At 45.3% G+C, this 27,712-nt stretch overlaps 1 protein-coding gene across 1 annotated transcript in view; it reads right to left on the bottom strand.

Moving 5' to 3' along the window:
• Nucleotides 1-6,399: 6,399 nt before the first annotated feature.
• LOC149360183 (uncharacterized) overlaps nt 6,400-27,712 on the bottom strand; it is a 47,741-nt gene continuing 26,428 nt past the window's right edge. Inside the window, exons 5-9 of the mRNA XM_089572205.1 lie at nt 20,733-20,901; nt 14,344-14,619; nt 11,256-11,400; nt 6,816-7,088; nt 6,400-6,527 (exon numbers count right to left, since the gene is read on the bottom strand). Of these exons, the coding sequence (XP_089428331.1) occupies nt 6,400-6,527; nt 6,816-7,088; nt 11,256-11,400; nt 14,344-14,619; nt 20,733-20,901 (991 nt within the window). The remainder of the gene's footprint in view (nt 6,528-6,815; nt 7,089-11,255; nt 11,401-14,343; nt 14,620-20,732; nt 20,902-27,712) is intronic.

Below are 27,712 nucleotides of genomic sequence, written 5' to 3'. Positions count from 1 at the left end.
TACACGGATCACCACATGGTATCTTTGTACGACAGCTAAATAATTCGCAATTGAATTTATTTTTTGTTTTTACAATAAAACGATGAGTGGGACGTCGAGAGAGGCTGTAGGTCTCGTAAGGCATGAAAAACTGCAATATAATCGATGCTTCTATATTCGTTGTCATTCGGGCTTTTCAGGAAGGAAGCCTTTTGCACTGTAGTGAATGAAAAGCAGAAAAAGTTGAAGCAGCGATTATATACCCCCTTTTCCATGCCTCACGTGACCTATAACCTCTCTTTTACGTGACAGCCATCGTTAGGCTCTTGAAACCGAAACCGAATTAGGAAGAGAAAGGAATCCAATTATATATTATTTTGAGTTCATAGGCGACTACCACATGGTGCTTCATCCTTAGTAGTGCCTTCTGCATCTTTATAGAGAAGAAAACTTGCCACCAAAATTAGGTACCTGTAATCTTTTAAGACAATATGCTTAGCAGGTAAGCCAATCACCGCTGATGAGGACCACGGATTTTAGTAACGAGGAGAATAAGAAAGGGGCGACGTGCATGAGGGTAATACTCGAAGATGACAGCTTAGCAGTATCCATGAGTCAAAAAGATATATCAGCTTTATTTTTTCTGGTACTAGCCTGTAGTACAGAACTGTGGAGGATCACGCAAAGAATTCAACATAAGTCCAGGCCTGCACACCGATCTACGGAACGGGCGCTTATAGTAGTAACGCCAAAAGATGGGAAGAGAGCACTGTGGTCAGGGAACAAATGGGAATTGGCGACATCCCTCTTTAGAAATCCAAAAGACCAAGTGAGCATAGGCAATGCATTGAATTTGAAGACTGAATAACCGATGGGCGTTTGGAATAAAATACTGAATCTAAAAAGTCAAGCTTAGAAAGGGGGGGGGGGGGGGAGGGGCGATACCTAGGGGATGGAGGAGGTTCGAGAGTTTCCGGGGATTGGGTGGGAGTAGCGTGCGCAGGACAAGGCTATTTGGGGAGACATGGCAGTTGATTTTGCCCGCCGAAAATGTTGTTAAGGTGATGAAGATGATGATAAAGTCAGCCATTATGTGTATGGCCAAAAAGGAACTTGTAATTGTGAAAGCGACAGTGCCATGTCTTCAGGCAGCTGTCACCAGAATAAACCAAACTGTAGCTGTGAGGAATTCTCAGGGACAAGTTTTATTCAACAGGGGCGTGTACGCTGGCCCACAAGATTTTCCTAGAGCTCCCACCAGAAGTGTAACAGCACACTCCTGCTATTAGAAAAGTGTGTACAATAGTTGTGCAGCAACACGACGCCTGTTCCTAAAATTCCAGGCCGTTTTCTGCGAAGCCTTATGCAATATCCTCGGAGTGTGACAGTAGGAGACAGCATTCACTGGAGCTGGAATTATGAGAAAATAAAAGAAAAGCACGCCAGTGTTCTTAAAAAGTACCGTCGCGAAGTGTTCGTGCATGCGGCTCTTCTGAATTTCTTGGAACATTTAAGCAGGACACGGGTAGTATGGATATTCGAGCTGCAAAGAATATCAAGACGCATCTATGATGTAATTGTGGCACTTCAGGCCGATTTATTCCTAGCGGCAGCGATGCTTTCATGTGCCGGTTCGAAAGGAAATATTCGCGCGAATAAGATAGTTAGGTTGAAAAATTACGCGTATCTGTAACAAAGTCCGTCCAGTGAGTTTATCTGCCGCGATGTTTTTCCACGCAAGCTCTTGTTACCTTACTATTTAAACTGTCTTCGTGCTCTTGCTACCTTGGTTTTAAGCATGAAATGCTTTTAGCTCCCGTTGTCGGCAATGTGGTGACGTCACGCCGAGACCGAACATCCGGGCACTGAATCCCACTCATCCGGGCACTGAAACGAGAACATCCGGGCACCGTATGAGACTTCAGGAGATTAAAAGAGACTCTCTAAGCCCTCCTAAGGGACCGGCATACAAGCGCCGGTTGCTCTCCAAACGAGTCACAAAAAAATAACTGCTGCAAGTGTCTTCTCAATGTTCATCAAGATATCACTCGAGCTGTGCACTTGATAATGCACGGAATTATAATTTCCAATTTTTAATAACGCGTGGAAAAACCACATACATGCCACGATACACTTCGTTGTCATACGTGATCTGTTAGGGGCTTTGAGAGAATGCCGCTTAGAGAAAGAGGGGAGCTTCAGGGCGAGAAGTGCTTTCGGCAGAAAACTGCTTTTGCGCCCTCTCCAAGGATGGTGCTACGGTCCTACACTCACGCATGTAGAAGACCGGCCGCTGGGCCTTCAGGTCATGCCGTTTCCCCCTCTGGCAGGCAGATGTATACACGCTCGCGGAGTATTCGAACGCGCTGCATATACATTCTTGTCAGGCCTGCGTCTCGTCGTGTCCGCGTTTTTTAAATTAGATAAAAAGGATAAGAAGTTCGTGTTTTTACTGCGCAGTCAGTTTTTTTTTTATTTACACCTCCGCTTATTTAAGGAGAATGGATAAACCGAGTTTACAATTACTTACTTAAAGAGAACAATCAATAGCAGGCATGCGCGAGCAACTTCCGTCCACGCTAAACAGAGAAACCTCCGCTGAAGCCGTGACTTGTCCACCATCCGCTCTGAACGTAAATGAAGGAGGAATTTCGCGCTAGCATATGTAATAAAGTGCGAGATCTATCCGCACGAAGTTTCTTAAATCCGAAAAGTTTCTGAAAAGGTCTGTCTCGCTCTCTCTTCATCTCTTTTGAAATTTCTGGCCCTTGTGGCCGTCGTGTAAGCCGCATATCCTCTGCGTGTTTCGCAAACTTCGTCAGTCAGTCGCGTTATCTTGGGGGCTGTCGCCCACTTCATGGCGCCAGTCACACAGACACTTGGGCGTCGTGTTTCGTCATGTATTAGCGATGTCGGTGCTTCGACAGCTACAATGGTGTTTGGTTATTTTGCTCGTAACTTCGAAATTGCGAAAAGTGCCGTGAGAACCGCACGGATACGACGCGAACCTCTACCTCCGCTTGAATTCTCGGGAGCGAACCCTAATTGAGGATACGTGGATCATGAACTATGATTTAGTCACTGTTATTGACAGAGGACTCATGGTGTTTGTTCAGCAGAAGAGTCGGCACTTCATGTTAACTGATTATGCAACTGTATGCTGACTGATTTCTGTTTACCTCGCGTTTATTAGCATGGAGCCTGAAGGCCGTTGCATGATAGTGGTTTCCTTTCACGTATTCACATAAACATTAATTTTTTTGCAACTATCTACAATTGTAAAGCAGACCCAGAATGCATTAAATTGCATGCACTCACTGTGCACAGAATGATTCTGCATTGCGTTAACAGTATACACGGAATCATCCACCACGGGCCGTCGCGATGGCTCAGTGGTTATCGCACTCGGCTACCGACCGAAAGACGCGAGGTCGACCCCGGCGGCGGAGTCGTATTTCGATGGAGGCGAAATTCTAGAGGCATGTGCACTCATCGTTGCCCGTGCACGTTGTCAGTGCATGCGTCACGTTGAAGGTTCAAAACTTTTAAAGAATTTTCAATTTGTTCATGATTTTTTGGTGTTTATTGGCTGCGATTAGAAGTCCCTTCAACAGGAGGCAGGAAATTTCGGAGCCTTCCATAAAAATTCGCGGTGGCTTGGCTTGGTTAAGTCCGGTAATTGCGAAAGCAATATCCGTACCTTCGCCATGGTACAGCTGGTAGTGTAGCTGGTGGTGGTGCTTGTGGTTAGACTTGTGGTGATGCATCGGTTATACAATCCAATCCAATCCCATCTAGTTCAATCCCATCCAATCCAATTCATTCCAATCGAATTTAATTCAATCCACTCCAATCCAATCTAATCCACTCCTACCCAATCCACTGTAATCTACTCTAATCTAATCTAATCTAATCTAATCCAATTCAGTGCAGTCCAGTCCCCAGTCCAATCCAATCTAATCTAATCTAATCCAATCTAATGCAGTCAAGGTGAAATGAAGGTCAATGGTGGTCACCGCCGCGGCACGGCAAAGGCGTGAAAGTGCAAGTAGTATTGCTTTGGAGGTCACCGCCTCGGCACGATGGTGGTCACCGCCGAGGCACGGCAAAGGCGTGAAAGTGCAAGTAGTATTGCTTTGGTGGTCACCGCCGCGGCACGGCAAAGGCGTGAAAGTGCAAGTAGTATTGCTTTCGCAATAACAATCAGAGCCTACTAAAACTGAGCCATTAACTATAACCTGACGGGGAAATCCACTTGATAACTTTTCACTCATCGACTACCCCTTTGACGGAGCTGTTCCCTTGCTCAAGCTGGTGTCTCTGTCAGGACTCGAGCTGCCGCCTCCGGTCCCCGGTAATGGTGGGAAGCAGCTCGATCTGCTTCTTCCCCGGTGGCCTTGGCGGGTGTCGCTGTGGTTCCTGGTCTTCGATATTGGTTGATGTTCAGAGTCATGTTTCCGCTAGTCGTTCTTGACTTTATAAGGTTCTTTCTTGGCCAGCCGATACTTGCTGTTCCGGCTGCCAGTGTTGTATGCCCCCCTCCCGCATACGATGCATTTGGGCATCAGGCATTCCGGCCTAGAAATAGCCTCAGGAGGTTTGCTGCTCACAGTAAATAATGCCCACGGTACATGGAAGTACAGGCATAGAGCCTGTGTAAACTTAGCACCTTTTCGTAATAGCTAGATTTCCTGGCATAAAACATGCGCACACAGGTGCGCACAGCGGAGCTACAATAATGTCAGCGATGCTCCTCAGGCGTTAAGATAAGATATTCCGAGACGGAAAGTAAGATTGTCATAATTCTTACGGCGTTTCAAACGTTTGGTTGTGGGCTGTGTATGCATTTTTGAATAGGGAAGTGTTCATGAAATTTACGAGGCGCGCAGAAATATTACAGTTATTTTACAATGAAAATGATCATTTAAGTGTGGTTCGCCGTTAACTGAAGGAAGAAATAAACAAAATTTATTAAAATCATTGAAACGCTCTTAATCTGCCTATATTTCTCGGCCGCCATCGTATAACACGCCTACACTGACCACTGATTTTTATTTATTTCCTTGAATGCGTAGCGAAGAAGTGCGCCGTGAATTTTACTATTGCACCCAGCTAAGCTCTTGTGGTACAGCGGAACCAGTAAGTCTTCAATCAAGAAAAGGGTATACAAAGTAGACATTTACGTTTTTCAGAGCGGCGCTGGTGTTTTCGACTTGCTTCGTGCTTTCTCTCTTCATGCTAGTGCCATCTGTCAATCATTCAAAAGCAGCTGACAACCCCCACTTGTGTACTCTCAGTGATGTCGAACAGCTTGTGGACACCACGGCATTTTAGCTTTCATTCTCAGAGCAATTATTCGCCGCAGGTGGCACTGAAACAGGTCGCCCTTCCTTCCTCAGCATGTGCGGGCTCCGTGGAATTTTCTATGGTCGACTAAATATCAAACTGCCATATATTCCCAAGCTAGCGTGCCCCTGAAGACAGACACGGAAAGGCTTATATTTTACTGCTGACAGGGCATATGGTAGTGTAAAATATCTGGGATTCATGGCGCATATTGTGCGTGTCTCATCATGCGAGTCTGTTTTCATGCATTTTATAAGCTTTGATGTAGGTTTTGTTCCCCCTTTTTAGATGTGCTTTAACTGTTCACTTTATGCGCTTCTTCGCTCCCCACCTTTGGTGCGCTTCCATTGGCTGTTCATGGCGTTTCAAAGAAGCCCCAACACCACCGCTTACAGGATGGATACGTAGACATGTTGCATGAAAGTCAGGGAGAGGACACTTAACCTCCGCCTTAAGGGTATGATGCGATGGCATAGTAGGTTACGCTTTGCAGTTGAGCTTTGAGCAGTTTGACACCTTCGAAAGCATTTTTCATTTCTTTCACAGCCCATGGACACACGACAAAAATGGAGAGAAGACACACACGGCGCTGAGTTTTTTCTTTCTTTTTAACTTGCAACTCCGTTTATTGGAAAAAAACAAGCTGCTTTTTAAGTCACGGCGTCAAGAAAGCGCGCGCATGCGCTTTGTCAAAAATACACTTGTCAGGTAATACAGTTGCCAGGTCATCTTTGTCGCCCACATTACGGCCGTCATACAGAGAGCTTTATTACCCTTGCGTGTTAGTGAAGAATGTGCGACGTATTATAAAAATTTTCATAATCACGCTTTGCGCGCAGCGCACATTTGCACTGTTTTCAGTAAAAGCAAAAGCTGACGTCACAGTTTGTTTTAGAGATCGCACTAGATCTTGAAGTTTTACTTAATTTGTAAGACATTACTCAAAAAAACTGCTTACACTCATATAGTTGCATAATCACTGCTTTGCAAAAATACATTATAGGGAAGTAAGTGCAAAAGATTTGTTAAAACAACGTTCAGTGTATTTATTTACAGAAAGAGATGTCAGTTGTTTTAAAAAGCTTTTCCAGCCGCACACCACTGAACCAGTGTGGCACGGCGCACTTTTCCAGTGTCTGTCTTCGGAAGGGAATCCAAGAAAAAGACGCCGCCTCGAAGATTTGCGCTCGCAGCCATATTATCTGCAAAGAGTGAAAAAAGACTGCGTGAAGTCATTACAGAAAAGGCGCACCACTTCATGCTCTGAATGGGCAGGGTAGATGTATTAAAGTGAAAGGACATGAAGACAGATTGGTTAACAGTGTTCTTGGCACGGCTTATTCTTGCTGATAGACTGGCGTGCTAAGAATGCATTTCTGATATATTTGAGTATGAGGATTGAGTACTGAGTTGAGTATTCACTCCTGATGATTGTTTCAACGATAATATCAACAATAAAGACACAGAGCAGCAACCTAGAGGGCACCAACCTGCAATGGTGGCCTTGATCTTCTGAGACAGATGTTGACGGTCACACTTGTTAGTGCTATGCTCGTTGAGCACCACAGCAGCCGCAGCGACCTCCCCGTACTCCTCGTGAGGTACGCCCACAACTGCCACTTCGGATATGTAATCTGAGTGCGCTTGGAGAATCCATTCTTCAACCTTTGCGGGAATAACCTGCATGTCCATGCACTTAAACATCTCCCTCAGCCGATGCACGATGTGTAGGCGGCCATCTTCGTCGTAGTATCCTGCGTCTCCTGCGTTCATTTAAAGCATAGGCTTAAGAAACGAACATCGCTGCTGAAGACTCGCGTTTTAGTGACATTGTTTTGCAGTAACCGAGAATCTGAAAGCAAATTGCCCCATATTCGCAAGCGAAGAAACGCATAAGTAATTTGACAGGAAGGCCTTGTCTTCTATTTCCGCAGCAAGATTGATATCACTACTCCGTGGAATGTCGTTTTCTGCAGCTGAAGGTGGAACGTGCGAAATTTGAGCTCAAGATAAAAAGACGACATTGACATCAGTCCTCACCAGCGCACTCTTTTTGAAAATAGTTGAGTTCGGGTTTCCAAATGGTGTTTGCTCACGTTAATTAGATATAATAGTAAGTACTCCAAAAGAAATCAGAATTGTAGTATTTTTGTAGCACTTTTGCTCATAGAGAAAAATATTATCAAGAAATTACTCCCATAAAGCAACTACAACTCGAATTGGCAATGAGTTCGTCAAAGACACAAAACTAGATCAGGGCACCATGAAAAGGCATCAGTGATATAAAAGTGAAACTAGAGCATATTAATATAAGAAGGCGGATGTAATAATGGCTAACTCCATCACCTTAATTCGACATCGTCGTTCCTAGTGCCCTACTGGCGCCCCCCAGCACTTCGCCCCCCTACCCAATGCAGAGGTGCACGTGACGTTCTGACAACAGATGGTGAACACAGCGACCAGCTTTCTTGTTTCAACTGGTCTATAGAAGTGTGTACTGCCAGCGAAATCAATGAGACCCTCATGGCTTATAACTTTCATGAGAAGTTTTTAACATCAAGCCTCGCTGGCTTCAGAGGAGTTTATATATCTCTTTGAGAAGAATGTCGCTGTTGTGATGGCGCTTTCCTCTCTAGAAATAGTTTACTTTGGTTTTCACAAGAGAATTCTCAAAAGTTGGATAATGATACGTTCTGGACGACTGCATTTCCGGTGCCAAGCTGATCATGTTCCCAAATCGACCGCCATGCCCGCTATGGCAATAGTGTATTCCACTAGAAGTTGCTGCTCTGACAGAAAAGGTGTCAAGAGGCATTTGAAGACCAAAAAACAATGTGGTTAACAATCGTTCTACAGGAGCTATTCGGGATCCTGAATTCGGAACAGTTGAGGATAAGAGATAATGGAGAATACCTAAATAGCTGTAATCTGCAATGCAAGTCCTCCATTTTTGGACAAAAATTTTGAATATTCTAATATTGTAAGCAATCGTTACGGAAATATTCAAGGTATTGGTTCATTCTTCTGATACGAAGCGAAATCTTTATTTTAAAGTGTTTCCAGCCGTAGTATCGATTAGTTAAGCCTGCTACAGAAAACCAACATGGATCGCTGTTCAAAATAGCAAATTCGCTGATAGAAAAAAAAATGGACTGTAATTCGTGTGATCTGCGGAGATACTAATTTTTATAGTGAAACCTTACATTATATGAAAAAATTGTGTTGATAAAAGGTTTCCTGGTGAAAAATGGTTTTGTCCAGAATTCCTTGGTATGGATGACTCAGAAGATGATCTGCAAAGCATGATCAATGAGTTAGGCAGTGCACATCAGTGGGTCTAAAGATAAATATGCAGCAAACGAAATGATGCTAAAAATTTAATCAAGGAAACAGCAGTTCACAATTGGCAGCGGGGTGCTGGAAGTGGTAATGGAGGACATCTACTTAGGGCAGGTAGGGACCGTTGATCCGGATCACGAGAGGGAAACAACAAGACGAGTAATAATGGGGTGGAGCGCATATTGCAGGTTCTCTCAGATCATGATTGCGAGTTTACCAATATCTCTCAAGAGAAAAGTTTAAAAGAGCTGTATCTTGCGATACTCACGTATGGGTCAGGTCAGAAACTTCGAAGCTAACCAAAAAGGCTAAGCTTAAGTTAAGGACAACGAAGGGAGCTATGGCAAGAAAAAATTAGGAGTCACTTTGGGGACTAAAGTGGTGCAAGGCGAAAGCCTTAGTACAGCATTCTGTCACGAATCTGGTTGTGAATGATGATTCAAGTGCTGCCAGCGAATGACGCGTCCATTGGCTGTCTGCGTGTGTTACTGATGTGTGGTTAACATGTTAAGCTTCGCCTGTAAGAGTGGAACGCGACAGCGTCTTGCAACGCTGCCAGGGAGTCCACAGAACACCATCGCCAATTCGGCTGTACGCCTTGCTGGACGGTAAATTTATTTTTTGAGGAAAGGAAATGTATCTCTCTCGCATATCTGGGTGGACACCTGTACCTCGCCGTAAGGGAAAGGGGGAAGATGGGAGTGAACGAAGACGCCGTATTAGCTAGACGCGCCTTTGTTCATTCCAAACCATTCAGCTGGCATTACGGAGTGGCTAGCGTGCTCGTATCGCACTCCGGAGACCCTGGTTCGATTCCCCAACTCGACCAATTTCGTTCTCGGTTTTATTGATTTATGCGGTCTTACTAGAAAGGTTAATTAGGCTATTTCATATTTATATTATTGTATTTCTATCCATCGTGTTCTGTCATTCACCTGTCAATTGTTGGAACTGTCTAGGATGTTCGACACAACGTATATGAAACGAGCAACGTCGAACTGAGTGGGGAAGTGCGTGGTGGTGGAGCGAACGCGGCTTCGTACTTATATGTTTTTTTCAGCAGCGTCTTCTTCCGCGGACGCTGTTGTCGCTGCGGCGCGCGTCTTTCTTTTCTTTTTCTCTTTCTTCTGACCTCTTCATTCTCTGCTATCTTAATTAGGCTAATTGATTAATTAAGCAATTAACTAAACTCAGTCCAACTTAGTTGGAGCATCACTATACGATCCCTTTGATTGGTTGCATGGTTACTAGCCAAAGTACAATTGGCTCCATTTGAAATTCGCGCACTGTGACGTCACGAGCATTTCGACCAATTGAAAAGCGTGACATTTTCTGTCGACAACTCCTGCTTACAACGATGAGGCATTAAAGGCTTCCGCCTTAAAAATGGTAGGTGTAACGTTAAGAGACCCGAAGTGGGCAGATTGGGTGAGGGAACAAACGCTGGTTAATGACACCCTAGTCAAAATCAGGAGGAAGAAATGGGCTTGGACAAGTTATGTAATGCGAACGCAAGATAACCGCTGGTCCTTAAGGGTAACGGAGTCTACTGCAAGAGAAGGCAAGCTTAGCAGGGGGCTGGAGACAGTTAGATGGGCGGATGTGATTAAGAAGCTGGCGGGGATATGGTCGGAAGAGCCGAGAAAGTACAGGGCTAATTGGAGGGACATGGGAGAGACCTTTACCCTGCAGCGGGCGTTGTCAGGCTAATGATTATGATGCTGATAATGAAATGACTTACACAAAAAGCGTCATCACTTGCATCTCTCAGAAGCGCGCGTGTTCTGTTCTTCCTTTCTGTATTCTTCGTTTCCCGCGGGAAATATCTTTCTCCGAACGGAATTAGACGGCAAGCTCGCATTAAAATTCAAAGCAGCCTTTCGTACTTGGAATACTGCGGGTTGGCAGAGTGCAGTTAGTAAACACAAAGCCGTTAAAAAGGCCTGGTGATCACAAAACACGAACTGAATAAATATTAGTCGCATCTATTGAGATAGGTTGCAGACAAGTGAACGGCTTCTCCACCATTGTGTTAGAGTCAGATAGAGGGTCTGAGACGGTGCAGCAGTGCAAGCAACGCTCAGGTGGGGCGCTGCTTACTACGGCAGTAGTGGATCTGCATGCGTGTGAGTGAACATAGCGGCTTTTGCAATATTGGTCAAACTACCGTTTCTCAGAGTGTGCTGTATACCTCGATACCGCGCTGAGCGGATTGCTGCTGTGCCGTGCATATATCGCTTTGTACAAGTCTTCCCGTACACAGTACCTTGCATTAAAAAAAAGCTACATCGAAATATATATTCGGTAAGGACTATGAACGGCGCATCGGGAGTGGCCTGGCACATGTTCAGAAGATACCACTTGCCTTATTGATAATGGCACTCAGTCCTTAAAAAGCATTTGGAAGTTATTCTAAAGATAAACAATGTAGGAACACGGTTGCAAATCGGCGAGTCAGTAATTAGTTTTCTGTTGGGTGGTATCTGCAAAACACATTGTACAGCATTTAATATAACCATCTTTGGTGATTATTTCATCGATAGCTGCGACTCAGACTCGAAATTTTCGTCGTATAATGATGAATACCGCACCTGACTTGCACCAGCCGTCTGGGTCAATCAGCTCGGCAGTTTCCTTCGCTCTCTTGTAGTATTCCGTAATCATGATGGGTGTGCGAAAGCATATCTCGCCTGTCTCGTTGGGCCCCAGTTTTTGCCGTGTCAACATATCAACAACCTGCAAGGAATTTTATTCTTAGTAGTGGTGCAATATAACGCGTCCATTACTCATAAGACAGATACAATAGTTGGCATACAGTGAAGTAATTTAATTTCAAGCTGCCAAAACCTGCTGTTCCGGGCTCTCATTCATTGTGGAAAAAAAACTTTTGCTGGTCTGTATTCCGTTGCTTTCTTAAGCAACATCTGCAATGCGAAAACCATAACGAAGAAGACAAAGGAAAATATGTCTCAGGATCAAGATACAATAGATTATGTTACAAAACGCAGAATCTAGTCACAGCGACAATGGACACAGCAGTCAGCATCTTGTACAGTTTGGACGGGTCTGCATGTTGTCTTTTTTGTTGTAACCAACAAAACAACATGAGTCTGATGACGACGAGACAGGCATTTCTCAGATGCATTGTCACTATTACTTGCGTCGCACAAAAAAACACGATAGAAATGATAACCGTATCAATAAATTGTGTCCACAATGTTGGTAGAAGGAAGGTTTTTCGGGCGAAGAAATTTCTCTATATTTTCTTGAGTTGCTAACCTAAGAACTCTTGAAGCTAGTACTGGTTAGTGTTTTGGTATATGCTCCGTTTATAGCATCAATTTTTTTCCATTGCTGATAATGAGCAAGCAATAGATATATTTGTATTCAGAGAAGAGGGACTGCAGGTGGAACCAGTTGTAATTATTACATTACCCGAGGAGTGGAGTTCTGTATTGTTGTAAATTTTATTGTCTAAGATCTGTTTCATTTGCTGCTCACGGATATATAGTAATATAGCAATAACTCGGGCACATATATTATGCGGCTGTTATTCGAGCACATGGCAACAAGAGGCACAATCACTAAGCTACATATTAAATATGAAGGTTTACAGGCGTTAAAATTGAGGCATACGGTATCCCCGCTTTAACTCCATTGATTCGCCCATTGCATTATCGAGTACTACTGCAGCAGTCATGCAGGTATTGCGGCATCACGGGTGTAGAAGAGTCACATGGGAAAATAATGGAGGTTATCTATAATGACTACACAACATCACATTACTTCATAAAATCCGCAATGATATTTCAATAATGAAGGGTGTGAGGCAGGGAGACACGATATCGCCAGTGCTATTCACCGCCTGTTTACGGGAGGTATTCCGAGGCCTGCATTCGGAACAGTGGACAATAAGAGTTGATAGAGAATACACAAGTAACTTTTAATTAACTGATGGCGCTGCCTTGCTAATCAAATCACCCAGGAGATGAGGTGAGAAGCATAGTCAATGGAGTTGGACAGGTAGAACAGAATGCTAGGTCTTAAAATTAACATGCAGAAAGCCAAAATTATGTTCAACCGTCTCGCAAGAAAACAGCACTTCACAATTGATAGCGAGATGCTGGAAGTGGTGAGGAAACACGTCTACTTAGGGCAGGTGGCAGGCGCGGATTCTGGTCATGAGAGGAGAATGACTTGAAAAATAAGAATGAGGTGTAGGGCATATGACAGGTTCTCTCAGATCAAGAATGGCACTTCACCAATATCCCTCAAGAGAAAAGGTTACAACATTTGTATCTTGCTGGTAATCACATATGGGTAAGAAACGTGGAGGCTAACGAAAACGGCTCAGCTTAAGGTAAGGACAACGGAGAGAGCTATGGCAAAAAATTGATAGGTGTAATGCTAAGAGACCAGAAACGGGCAGATTGGGTGAGGGAATAAACGCGGCTTAATGACATCCTAGTCGAAATCAGGAGGCAGAAATGGGCTTTAGCAGGGTATGTAATGCGAAGGATACAGAACCGCTGGTCCTTAAGGGTGACGGAGTGGATTTCAAGCGAAGCAAGCTCAGCAGTAGATCAAGAAGTGTGCGGGAATACCCTGGACGCAGCTGGCAAAGACATGGTTAATTGAAGTGACATAGGAAAGGCCTTCGCCGTGCGGTGGGCGTAGTCAGGCCGGTGATAATGACGACTGTTTAAGATTTATTTTTCGTATCATTAATTATAACAAGCCGTAAATGTTCTCAAAATTAAGAACCGTGCAGGTTTTCGTGATGTCTGACTCTCCTCTGTTTACCAAAGCTCTGTCCATGCTACAGGATCGGCTCACCAGCACAGGCCGCACCCTGTTCATTGTTGCCTATAGTGAACCTGCGCTCACCAACTATGTAAGAGGATCAATGCAAAACATTGAACGTCAAACAGAGAAACATAGAAAAGGAGAATGTTTTCCTCTTTTTTTTCTTCCGTCTTTTGAGCAGTTAATGGAAGAAATGCGGTAACTCGATCGCCTCGCTTTGTAACAGAACACAGAAGATTGCTGTACGAAAACTTAAAGGCCAAAAGAACCGCCTCCGTAAGAACGCTCGAAGATTATCGCCGTGCCGTCTATGAGCCTTAACCAAGAATTACAACCTTTTGTTTCTTTAAACATGTTTGTGACGATTAATGTTACAAGCCCATTGTGTTCTCGTGCAAGATCCAAAAATTAATGAAAGCTCGAATTTTTTTCGAAGAAAGTTACACATATGCGATGCAATTTCTGCAAACGTGTTTGACAGTTCCGCATGACGGAGCGTAGGTTTTCAACGATGTTCAGGCTGGAGAGGCCGCTCCTCTAGTTTGAACTCCACCTTCAATGACCAGATGGTGGAGAAAAGGTGAGCCACACGGAGTAGTTTTAGTTTGAAGGAGCACGAGTTATTTGGTGCCGAAAATGTAGCACCTGCCTGAAATGTAAGCCGATGTTTAGTTGGACAACCTTACACCAACATTAAACACGAAGGATTGACCTGCTCAATAGTGTTTACTTGAGGTGAGGGTGCATGGCCAAGAGAAAACAATTTGGTCTCCGCTGCGCCATCTGCTCCTTCCACATTTAGGCATAAATGAAACTCTGAACAGCAAACAGAAAACATGCAACACGTTGTCGCTTTCTTCACGCATAATGTACCTTGATCTCGGACCACGGAGCGGGGAAGCCAACGTCCGTCCCGCGAGCTCCATGAATGGAGGGTGAGCAGAGGATGCCCATGCACTCGGTCATACCGTACACATTCGCCATGGTCTCCAAGTCGCTAAATGCGGTCTCCACAGCTCTGCGGGTTGACTCTGTGAAGTGGCCTCCGCCGACGGTGATGCGACGGACGCCTGCGAGACGGCTGCCAGTCTTTTGCATTTCGCCTGAAAGCGATCGTAAGTGCGCAGAAAGAAGGGCCAGAGCCGTCACCTGCAATAAAATAAGTTTTGTTTACGTTACAAAAGGACCTAAATTGCGAGGTGCCTCGCAATTTACCTCGGTCCAGGTACTTCATGTACCTGGACCAGGAACATGAAATTCTCGCAAAATTGAGAAATTTTAGGAGAATAGTCATATATATATGAAACGGGCCGCTTGGGAAAAGGAAAAGGAGAATAAAACACTGAAATGACAAACTAAATGGCAGCGATTTGTTATGAGCTTCGTTTGACCATTAGTCGAAGTAGAACGTTCACTATTGAAGGCACAGGCCAAAGTGTAGTAGCGAGTGAACAATGCGGAAAAGGGACGGAGGATCCTTCGTTTTTTTCACTGAAGAGTCAAGCCCCGTTGTCGAAACATTAGCACTGCTTTAGCCAGCCGTCAACTTTTTATTATTTGGGAGGGTTTCAGTTCCTGAAATCGAAAATGTTCACCTCCATTTGAATCCTGCATTAAAGGTTAGGAATCCTGCGTAGGAATTGCCTAAACGCGTTACAAGAGATTGTAGTGTTTCCTTGTGCTGACATCGCGTGTGCGAACGCGGTACGACAATATTGGGGTTTTGATATCTTCTCTAACCAACAAACGTGAGAGGGCATGACACTTGGGTATTACATACAAAGGTAGCTCATGCCCAATGTGGGATACGGCAGTGCAGGTTCGGGATACATTTCCATCTTTTATGGTTTATGGGTTTTTAGCGTCCCAAAGCAACTCAGGCTGTGAGGGGCACTGTAGTGAATGACTCCGGAAATTTCGACCACCTGGGGTTCTTCAACGTGAACTGACATCGCACAGTACACGGGCCACTAGATTGTTTTAATGCGAAAGCATCAATACCGTACGAGAAAACCGGTGGTGGTGGTGGTGGTGGTGGTGTGCGTGCGTGTGTGTGTGTGTGTGTGTGTGTGTGTGTGTGTGTGTGTGTGTGTGTGTGCGCGCGTGTGTGTGTGCGTGCGTGTGTGTGTGTGTGTGTGTGCGTGTGTGTGGGTGTGTGTGTGTGCGCGTGTGTGTGTGTGTGTGTGCGCGTGTGTGTGGGTGTGTGTGTGTGTGTGTGCGCGCGCGCGTGTGCGTGTGTGCGTGTGCGTGTGTGGGCGCGCGCGCGCGCAGAAAGGGTCCTAATACGCACACACAAAGCCGAGCACAGCCAGGTCAGACGACCCTACAGACGTCGTTCTTCTACTATATATAGGGCGTTTCGCCCAAGACCTCACGCAATTTTTAAAACTGGATTTTTTCAGACAGAAGAGCACTTTTTTTGGCATAACATTGTGAGCGCTGTAGTAGATTACAATCGAGCTAATTCGTGCTAACTACAGAAGAGCAAGTTGCTGGGCTAGTTGGTGCTGTTGCATCGTGGTGGAGCAGCGCAAAGGACGGGACACAAGAAACAAGGAAAGGCGTACACAGGCGCTGACTATCAACTGAATTTTTATTGCGAGATACAGAGAATATATAGCAATCATGAGGGGGTGGAACATAGGTGGTTCCTTGACCTACGTCTTCATTTTTCTCCCGCGCATGCCTGCTGGTCATACGAACCCAGAGGTAAAAAGCCGCTCCTCTCATACGCGTCAGCACATTCGAAGTTGATAAAGCGAGGCATCATCAGCCTGTGCTTCCGCAACGCGCTTCAAAAAACCTGCGAACATCGACTTCATGACTGTCTTCACGGGCAGGTGGGTCGGCTCCTGGCGGCGGGCTACCCTTTACCTCTCCTGATATCAGTTGCAGGCAGCATAAAGAAAAAACGTTTGCCCACCCGGAAGGAGGATTACCGCAGAAATGTTGTAGTTATGCCCTATCTGCACAATGTTAGCCACGGTCTTAAGAAAGTTGGGAAACGCGCAGGCGTCGACGTGGTTTTTTCTGCGCCCAACAAGCTCGCCTCTCTCTGCAGGAGAGTTAACAACCAGCAAGTTCACCGTGGTTGTGGGCAAACGCACAGCAATCCCCACGTTCCTTGTGCCTCCGGTATTGTGTACTCTGTCCCCTTATCCTGCGGGAAGGAATACATTGGTCAAACGGGAAGATGCATCAATGTCAGACTTGAAGAACATAATAATAATGTAGGTAATATAGCCATCACTGGAAATCTGGCCAAGCACTGCAAAAAATGTGAAAGCAAAACCTGCGCCCCAATTTTTAACCAATGTACAATCATTGGGAAAGGACGAGATCGTACGTCGAGAGAAATAATTGAGGCTTGCAACATCCGTCGTGCAAAAGACCACTGTGTCAGTTCATCTTCCATTTGTTTATCTCAGAAAGAATTGGATTTTCTGAGAACAGCTGGGCATGGGTTCTGAATCTTGGCGTTTGTTTTTTATCCCTTCCTGTTTTTTAGTGTTGTTTTTCCCCGGGTTTTTAATTGTGACATAGGGTTAGTTTTTATTCGTCGCAGGCCTTTACTCCTCCTTTTAGTTGTTTCGAGCTTTTAGCCCTTTTTTTGATTGCCAGCCCTTCATACCTCCCAGCCTACCAGGTATTAATGTTTCTAAAGTGTTTTTTTAAATGTTCTTAACGATTTTTATGTTTTTAATGCCATTATTTCTGTTATTGATTGTCTATAGCTTTTAGCCCCTTTTGGGCGACCTCATCTTTCATTACCGATCATCCGTTATTTCGCGCCTTGGCCCTACACACCCTCCGCTTCTCTTTATCGTCTTTCACCGCCACCACATTCACCAACATACTTTATCTACTGAAGTGACTGTCTTCTGGATTCCGGTGACCGAGCAACCTTTTATCTATGTTCCACCCCCTCATGATTGCTATATATTCTCTGTATTTCGCAATAAAAATTCAGTTGATAGTCAGCGCCTGTGTACGTCTTTCCTTGTTTCTTGTGTCCCGTCCTTTGCGCTGCTCCACCACGATGCGTGCTAACTAGCAGGCTGGTTAACTATCACTGAATAGTTAATTTTTTAACTATTACATTTACCAGCCTTAATTATTGAGGCGTGTAGCGAACCACTAGAAATATCCATATCTGTTTCTAGAATTCCAAAAACGTGGTTACCCTTAACGCTGTGGCCCATCAAATTTTCGCTACATCGCGCTGATATACATGGGCTTTGGAGAAGCTTGCAGGGACAGCAACCCCTCACGTGCACGTAACCCCGTCGAAACAGCCAAAATTTGTTGGGCCACAGCGCCGAGGGCAACCGCGATTTTTGAAAATTCTAAAAACTGATGAGAATATTACTAACGGTGGGGTACACGTCATCAATACTTTAGGAGTCTAGCATTGATAGGTAAAGTGTTAACCATTAACTATTAGCTAACCAACCTGCTAGTTTGCACGTCTTTGCTTTGTTCTGATGTTCTACACCGTTGACATTGCTATGCCGACAAAAGCGCTCATTTAACCCCAAAAGGCTGTTTTTAAAAATTGTGTAAAATCTAAGGTGAAACATGCTGTATACACGCCACTGGCCTCTCTTCATGTGGCACCATTCACGACGGCACATTCGTACCAAAATAGTGACGCAACCGTTTGTCGTACAGCTTACATGAGCTAGTCAAGTTGGAGGCTACACTGTAGCAGGGATGCCTTCCCAGACTTTCGGATCGAAATTGTCATGCAACGGGGGGTGGAGACGTCCATCAAGAAGTTGCTGCGACATTTCTTTTCCTCATAAATCACTACTTCGTTCGTCGTACAGCGTTTTGGATGATGTCATACGCGAGCGTGTGCGTGTGTGGGTGGGGATTCGAGTGGTGTGTCAGGGATTCGAAAAAAAAACACTGATCGCATGAAATAAACTTAGTTCGCAGACCGCAACCGTCGACGTCTTGCGTCCATAACATGCGTTTGCATTCGCACAAGTAAGCAGTCTTAAGTGTCTCTGATGATTTTTGTTTTTGGATTTGCAGCTTTCACCGCAACTTTTTTTCTCTTTTAGTGTCACAGTTGTTGCTCTTCTGTTAAGGCATGTTAAAAGACATGCGATTTGGCTCGATTCGTAGTACATAAACACTAGATCTTTAATGTAACTACTGGCATCATTGAACACGTAGCCTGCTCCATTGTCAAAATCTGTTGTGAAAGAGCTGGTTTGGTTCAGTTTAATGGGTTCGAGGTCCCAAAGCGACTCAGGCTACGACGGACGAGGAGGGCTTAGGATAATTTGCACCACCAGGGGTTCTTTACCGTGCACTGGCATCGCACAATACCCGGTATCCAACATTTCGCCTCGACCGAAATTTGACCACTGCAGCCGTGCTCACCCGCAGTAGAGAGTGCGATGTAGATGTTGGTAATACATTTTAGTGCGTTGCTGTCTTTAATAATACATCGTTTTATTTACTGTTCTGCGGTTGGCCGTTCTAAGATCACCAAAACACTTGATGGCATTAGTGCTTTTTTCGTCAGTCAGGAGTGTCTTCTTGTCTCCTGCACGCTAGTCCGCATTCATTATTCACGTCCAGACTATCTTAGCGGGAAAACAGGCGCAGAGCCTTGGAGCAAGCACTCTAAGTATTGTTAAATTCAGTACCTCTAGAGCATTGTGATTTCTCGCTGTGAATTGTGAGCGCCTGTAGTCTGGTGCTAAAATATTTATTCTTCAGAACACCTGACAGTAAAGTTCTTAATCTTTGCTTAAGATACGACTAATTCCCAGTTCTAATAATTGCGAAATTGCGTTAGCTTGGCCAGCAGTTACACTGACCTACATAGTTTTGAAAACTGTAGCGTGCAGATTTCCATGATTTTTCAAGCACATTCTCGATCCCTGAGGCTTTATTTCGTAGTTTTTTTGTGCCTAATTAGAAGATGCCAATCTTGTCCTCCTTAAGTTGAACTGTAGGAGGCATTAGGCTGGTCGTAATGACTAAACTCGTCTTTTATATTCATTAAATACTAGTGGACTCCAAAGTAACAAACCGTCGAGTTGTGCCCCAATTTCCTATGTGTTGCACTCCTCGATTCGGAGCTTCAGCGAGATCAGCCAAGAAGGCGCGCTTTCTGCAACTGAGCAGTTCACGACAAAAGGACGAATTCAGGTAAAGGTGTCATCGATTGACCGAAGGACAACAGCTGTAGACGAAATAACAAGCGCGGTGGCAGGTGATAATAGGCCTATGAGAATTCATTCTTTTTATGTGCACTAACAGTAGCAACAGTAGGTTAACTACTTCTAAGTTATTTAATTACGGAAAGAAAGGCGTTTGGAGTAAACTTGATGCTAGTGCTCGGTTAAAATGTGACTACGCAGGGTGGCGGTTGTGTTTGCAGCGAACAGAAACTATAAGCGCTATTTCACACCTAAAATATAGGCAAAAATTGAGGCTTTAAATTACACACCTCCTGCACCACCTACTGAAGGCACGTGGCGAAAAACATGCAGTGCTGCTCCCTCTCGTGCCGCTTTAGTGCATATAATCTTCCAGAACTTGCACTCTTGGCGGACGTAAGCTTTACAATTTTTTATTGCGCGCGACTTTCACTTCACAGATCACTTGCTTTTGAACCTATTGCTGAAAGCATAACTGCTGTCCTCTTCGCATCGTCTTCAATACTGTTACCTCGAAACGAAGATGCAATGAGAACGATATGCGAAAACTAATTATTGATTTCGGATTCTAACTGGGGCTCTTTGTGAAACATTGCAATGAGTTTCAATCGTACCCGTTGTTTTTTATACATCGGTAGCAGACTCGCCGCCTTTAGTCCACAGCCTACTAGCAGTGAGCTCAGGCGGTCGGCACTAAGTAGACGGTACGAGGGCTGCAAGAACGCTGAACGGTTCATACGCATTGTACTTTGGGTAGGGCGTGCTGAGCAAGAACAGTACATATATACACAGCCGGTCAAATGGCGTGATATCACATTGACACTACGAGTGCATACATGGAAGTGTCGTCTTCGGGGCCGCCGCTCCCTACGAAACATCAGCCGAAACACCAGGTGAAACACTGGCTCTTACTAAGAAAAAAAGCACATAAAAGCAGCAATGACACCTCAATTAAACTCGTGTTACAGATGGTGTAAATTCCAAACAGAATACGCCGTGCATAAGAAATAGACAACCACATAATAGAGAAACAATTGTAAGCAAAAAAAAAAATGGTAAGAAAAAGTGGCTGCGTAGCACCTTATACTTGCTGGCGAGGTCGCTGACTCGTTGCACACTGGCACATCCTGACGTCAGGACTACAGTAGAGCCCAGAAGAACACCAAAAGTTGCGAAGGAAAACCCTGAAGCGTGCACGATTGAAGACGCGACTAGCACGACATCACTCTCGTCCCATGAAAAGCACGGCCTGCGGCAGCAAAATCAGGCATGAACGAGGAATGTAGTCGTGTTAGACAGACACAGGCCCGGTGTCAAGAGCGAAAGCTGGGCGGGTGTGCCGCACACCTAGTTTCTTGCAGACGCACTCATCGCAAAAGTGTTCAGATTCACAAAGTGCAATTTACGGCAACAGGCATCAACGCATGCTGGGTGGCTTCCTGCACACACACTTGCAGAGGGATATATCACAAACTTCATGATGTTTCTTTGTTGATGGCCAGTGGCAATCTCCAGTTGTCACCCCAAAAGGCATTAATTCTCCATGAAACGCTGTCATGCGTGTGCGTTTGCGCACAAATACCAATCACACATTTACATTCGGGAAGAGATGAAAGAGCATAGCGACACAGATTGCTTTTTGTAAGCGTGCAGGGGGAATAACGCAGAGGAGTCGGTAGTGTGATCTTGTTCTCATAGTGAATTTCTGTACACTACATTAGTTCGCCGGTTCCATACACTTCTCAGAAGAGACGAGGCTTGGGCATGTTGGTATGACATACTTAAGGGAAATAAATAGCGCACAAGAGAAGACGGGACAAGCGAGGAGACACAGACGCACTCATTGACGTTGAGACAAGCGCTAACGTTGAAAGTTAGCGCTTGTCTGTGTCTCCTCGCTTGTCCCGTCTTCTCTTGTGCGCTATTTATTTCCCTTAAGTTCCATACACTTCTCTAACTGATATGGGCGGGGTGCCACTCCAAGAGTATGAATAAGAGCACAGGGTAATCACACTTACTTCCGTATGGCGCACCACGAACTCGCTCCCGTGGCTCTCCTGGACTACAACCGACGGTCAGCGGAGCGGCGGCGACGCACTCAAAGCCTTCCTCTTTGCATTCCTGCTGAACCGCCACGGATACCTTTTTGTTCCTTACGCTACTCAGGGAGCCCCATTTGTGAGACCCTGAGAAACTACTTTCCTAGTACCCTTTCCGTATGTTGCGTGGGTTGTTCTTTGCGGTAGCAGTCGTAGTTAGGGCTAGCCGAGTGGTTCTGACCCTGAGAGGGGGACGCGACCGAGGTAGAAGCCCCACAAGGAGGAAACAATTTCGTTTATACAACACTTAAATAAGGGATTTCTAGAGTGCAGGTAAAAGGACCTAACTCATGTAGGCGTCTCATAGAGGAAAATCTTGTTCTTTGGAACCTCAGCCTCTCTCATTGGGGAGGATGTGGCTCAGCTTCCTTCCTTAGATGTCAGAAGCCTCGCCTTTTTTGCTCAGGCAAGGTTTGTGGCTGAAGCTGCCACCGAAGAGATCCCCGCAGTGGACACCCACCTCCTGCATTTGTGGGAGGCGCGCCGGAGCTTAACTAAACGGTGGAAAAAGCAGAAAACTAATCGCAAATTACGCGACCGCATAGTAAAACTCACAGAGCAAGCTGCAGCGTATGCTGCCGAACTCTCAGATTCAAATTGGATAGCACGCTGCGACGCCGCAGCTCATCAGATGAGCTCGAAGGGGACGTGGCGTCTCTTTCGCAGTCTAATCGACCCCTCTCAAACGAGAGGTGAGACGCAAAAGCAGCTCCGGCGGGCTCTGCAAGGGTATCAAGGTACGACGGCGCAACTTGCGGACACTCTGTGCGACAGATATTTTTGTCGTACGGAGGACCCGCCTGGGCCTGAGTACATGTACTCTGGCAGGCCTAATGAAACACTTGATGCACCTTTTGAGTTGCACGACCTTAAGGCGGCCTTAGCAAAAATGCGCCGGGGTACGGCTCCGGGACGGGATCACATAACAGTGAACCTGTTGGCGAACCTGCCGGACTCAGCCTACCTCCATTTATTAGAATACATCAACCAGATCTGGGACGGGCGTCCACTCCCTCCCGAGTGGAAAACGTCACTTGTGACGTTTATCCCTAAAACAGGTAAGGCCGTGAATACGGACAACCTGAGGCCCATATCACTGACCTCATGTGCGGGCAAGCTTCTGGAGACGATGGTTCGGGATCGCCTCTCTCCATACCTGGAGAGTAAGGGCTTCTTTGCAGTCACCATGTTCGGGTTTCGCCCCCACATGTCTGCACAGGATGTCCTTCTCCAGCTGCACAGGGATGTAATACGACCCACAACTATGCAACACAATGACAAAGCCATCCTCGCCCTTGATCTGAAAGGGGCTTTCGACAATGTTAAACACGGAAGCATCCTGGCCAACTTGAGTTCTACCGATTGTGGGGCTAGGGCCTACGCGTATGTAAGAGATTTCTTGACTAATCGCCAGGCCTTTCTTCGGATTGAGGGCGAGGAATACGGCCCTTACATGATGGGAACACGGGGTACCCCTCAGGGAGCGGTGTTATCACCGCTCCTGTTCAACATAGCTATGATGCGCCTCCCAAGCCAACTGGCCCGGGTGGAAGGCATTCAACACGCGTTATATGCAGATGACATTACAATTTGGACCACTGAGGGGAGCCTTGGGGACATGGAGGCCCGCCTTCAGCAGGCCGCTTCCATAGTCGATGCGTATGCTATTGACTGTGGGCTCCAATGTGCTCCAGCGAAATCAGAGCTTTTGCATGTCAGAGCGAACCCAAAGGATAGGACAGCAATTCACATCTCTCTGTCAGGAGGTCCTATTAGAGAGGTGGAGGAGCTCCGTATTCTGGGCCTTTTCATTCACCACAGACTCAGACCGGACTCCACCATTCTGAAACTCAAGAGAGTAGGCGAACAGGTAGGGCGCATGATCCACCGCGTTTCCAACAAGCGGGGCGGTCTGCGGGGCAGGGACGCGCTTCGGCTCGTCTATGCCTTCGTGACTAGCCGGATCCTCTACGCCGTGCCATATCTCCGCACTACTAAGCAAGACGAGGCGCGAATAGACGCCGTCATCCGCAAGGCAACTAAGCGAGCCCTGGATCTTCCGGTGGCTACCTCTAATGCGAAACTCAAGGCATTGGGGGTGCTAAACTCCTACCAGGAGCTGCGGGAGGCCCACCTCGTGAACCAATACACGCGGCTCATGCAGACGGCCCCTGGGCGCCGCCTGCTAAACCGCTTACACATCCAACACGACTTCACTCCAGAGGAGGCGGAGCGTATCCCAGTACTGTGGCGCCATATGCTCTGGATTTCCCCGCTCCCCCTTAACATGGACACCGACATGCACGTAAACAGGCGACAAGCGCGGGCTCGGGCTCTTGAGAGACAACACGGCTCCCGACCCGGTGTATATTATGTAGACGTAGCAGGCCCATCGCCCACGAGATTTTACACGGCCGCTGTCGTTCACCAGGAAATGCACGTTGATGGACTCTCTTTTCGAGCCCCGAATTCAATGCGAGCCGAATTAAATGCGCCCACGCCAATTCGAGAATCATCATTACGGACTCCCGAAAAGCATGTGATCACTACTTGGCAGGGGAGATCTCCCCCTTAGCTGCTTGCATTCTAAGACGGACTGCCACTGATCCAACACCCAAAAGAATCATTTGGGCTCCTGGCCAACAGGGCTTACGAGGTAATGAGGCCGCTGACGCGGCTGCCCGAGCGCTTACTCACCGGGCTCCTCATCCCAGCTCTTCTGGTTCGGAGACTAACCAGCCGCTGCTGCGATTCAAGGAAATTATAACGCATTATAGCGACATCCACCGCCTTTTCCCGGCCCCTGCAAAGGGTCTGAGTAAGACGGAGGAGCGAACTTTAAGGCGCCTGCAGACAGGTACTCTACTCTGTCCTGCAATCTTAAAGCATTACGATCCTAACACGGATGGGCGGTGCCCACACTGTGGGGAGACCTGTGATATCTTCCACATGGTGTGGGCATGTACTCAAAATCCCCACCTCCCCCCTCCTCCTTGTTAACACTGTACACATTTTTTTAAAACACAGTCAAGCACATGCCATTAACATTCAAGCTCTATACACCTACGTCGGTGCTATGCAACTTTTAAGAAACTGAAGAAGACCTCTGATGAAGAAACTTCATTACACGTCATTACTGACCTGTCATGAAGAAATACATTGTGTTTGGCGCTATTTGGCACGAAAATCCATTATCATCATCACCAACAAGGCAAAAACATCCAGAAATAATTTTGTTTACTATGGAGATGTTGACCGTAAGACGCCCATTGATAAAACATAACTTTAAAAAATGAGTTATTGGCAAAACAATCGCACTTCACCATGCCATCCGAGAGCTTCGGCAAACCGTACGCTTATTCATGAGATCCCGTTTGAGATCAATATATATCAGTTCAAGAGCATTATTCTCTGAGCATTTCTTCTGCTTTTCACCTCCACTGAAAGGCAATCGCTAAAGCCGTGTATTTAATGTGTTACTTTGCCCAGCAGTGCCCTGAAGGAGCGGAATCGTGTGCTTCGTAAGCCATATCTGTGGGTAATAATGATTGCTGCCAAAATATATGCCCTTCATAAAAAAAAATCTACATACAACACTGACTTCAGCAGCGTTAGTTAAAAGCTCCTGGTGTTTAATAGAAAGCTAAAAATTTTACCATTTTTATGTTTTAGTACAATACGAAACTCTAGCAAAATATTGGTAGGAATTGAGATATGCCAGGGCTGCGTTCCTCTCAGATATTTTAAAATAATATTCCAGCCCTAGATACTCCCAAAACCAGAATCTATCGCTGTAGGTGGTTAAGGGTTGACGTTGCCCTTTTAACTACATGTGTTGAAACTTTTACTTCACCTCACTTCACTTTATACCTAATGGCACTCGTTAGAGGGTATTACATACATAGAGATTACTGCATGCTCCTTACTCTCATTAGAGGCTAAGGAGCATGCACCTTACCCTTGTAAGATGGTAACTTACCTTCGTTATAGGGTAAGGAGCATGCAATAGCGCAATTTCCGCATGCAATTTCGAATTATTCCAATATTTGCTCCTTACCCACTAAACAGGGTAAGGAGCAAAAATTGGAAAATTTCGAATTTTTACTTCCTTCACATAACGAAGGATTACGTCAGGCTGCAGTGACGGCAGCGCGTCTTGTAAAACACGCTATCATATATGTTTCTAAACTGAGGTTGGTTGTGAACTTCGGTTGATCAGTATGCAGAGTTTTTCACCTAACTCTTTACAATGCTTAAAAATAGGCTTTCTGACTTAGAAGAGCGCTATTTTGGCATACTACTGTCACCATTCTAGTACTTCAGAATACAGCTAAGACGTGCTTACCAGCACGATGGTTAACTAGTATTGCATAAGAAACATTTTATTTATCACTGTTAGGCTTCCTAATTATTGACGGGCGTGTAGCCCACCGTAAATAATATACGTAATAGTGTTTTCATTTTAGAATACAATGTTACCGTCGGTTCTTTGGCGCAACAAATTTTTGCTACATGGAGCCAAAATAAATGCTTTTCGAGATGCTTGTAGGAAAAGCAACCTCTCCAGTGCATGTAACTCGCCGAAATGGCCAAAATTATTTGGGCCACAGCAGTGACGGTAGCCGCGCTTTCGAAATTCTAAAAACTCATATGGATGTTCCTTACGGCGGTATACACGCCTCTTAATAATCTAGAAGCGTAACGGTAATAGTTAAAAGTTATCTTTTCAATATTATTCACCAGTCTGCCAGTTAGCACGTCTTAGCTGTATTTTGATCCAGTACACCGCTGACAATGGTGTTTTGAAGAAAGTGATTTTCTAATTCAAAAAGCTTTTTGAAAAATTGTGAAACGTCTTGTGGAAAGGACAAACACCCTTTATATTGCTATCTGTACTACTACTCTAGCTTTCCGTATTGATTTCATGGCTACCGTAACAGTCTAAGCTTGACCTTTTCGTAGTGAGGAATATGCGGTGTGAGGAAGCTGTGAAATGTGTTGAATGCTGTCAGTTATACCGCGTAGACGGATGTTCTTTTATGAGGGAACAAATGTTCAACACAAAAAATGATTAAGTGGAGGAAAAGCCAACGTGTTCGATATGGCGCGAGTCTGATTCGTGCACACTGCATATTGGCGGTAAGCATCCTTACTGTTTTCCAGAAACTTCACCTGGTCGTCTTGCTGGGATTAGAAGGGTCTGACTACACATGTCAGCTAGGAGGGAGACTTGCCGGAACTAAAAGAAACCATTCCCTACATTAAAAATATTCGTTGTGCACTTCTCACACAAATAGGATCACTTGGTGGAGGCTTCTAAAATGGACGGACTTGCCGATGAAAGAAATATTCAGTTGTTTTAAAAGTCAGATGGCCTGCAGCAGTACAGCACGCACCAAAATATGAAGCTACAGAAGATACAATTTAGAGAAAAGAAAGAAGCTGAATACTTCAAAAAGTATAAGGAAACACTCACGCTTCCCACCTAAATGAGAGTGATCGGAATAGTTTGTGTCACCTGTCGGTGCCCTTGAATAAATCGCCTATCATACTGATAAGCTTTTCTAATCGATCTACAAAAGTACTTTGTACGAAGCTCAATAAGTGGGGATGGCTGCAGAAATAGTCATTTCTATCGTAACCTGAGTGCACTAAACAAAAAGCTGTTTTAGCTTGCGAAACCAAGAGTACGTGGCCAAAACTCGGGTCTTCAGAAGATCCTCGGGTCTTCAGAAGAAAAAAACATGGGGCTCACGGGCAATAATGATTGATTTTGAACAATGCAAAGAGCACATAGTTTGAGAACGTTGCTTACTTTACTTAGTCACTAAGATGTATTACACTACTGATTCCCCTAACACCTTTCTAAGTGACGTTTGTTACTGACAAATTGTTTGCTTGCGCTATTCAAGCGCACAAAGCCTTAGAAAAGGGCAAAAATTGGCACCTATCTTGAGCTGG

The sequence above is a fragment of the Amblyomma mixtum genome, chromosome 2, assembly GCF_055824585.1.
Source record: "Amblyomma mixtum isolate Tamu chromosome 2, ASM5582458v1, whole genome shotgun sequence".
In the NCBI taxonomy this organism is placed as follows: domain Eukaryota; kingdom Metazoa; phylum Arthropoda; class Arachnida; order Ixodida; family Ixodidae; genus Amblyomma; species Amblyomma mixtum.
Note: the sequence above shows the minus strand (reverse complement) of the source record. Positions and strands in the feature narration are given on the sequence as shown.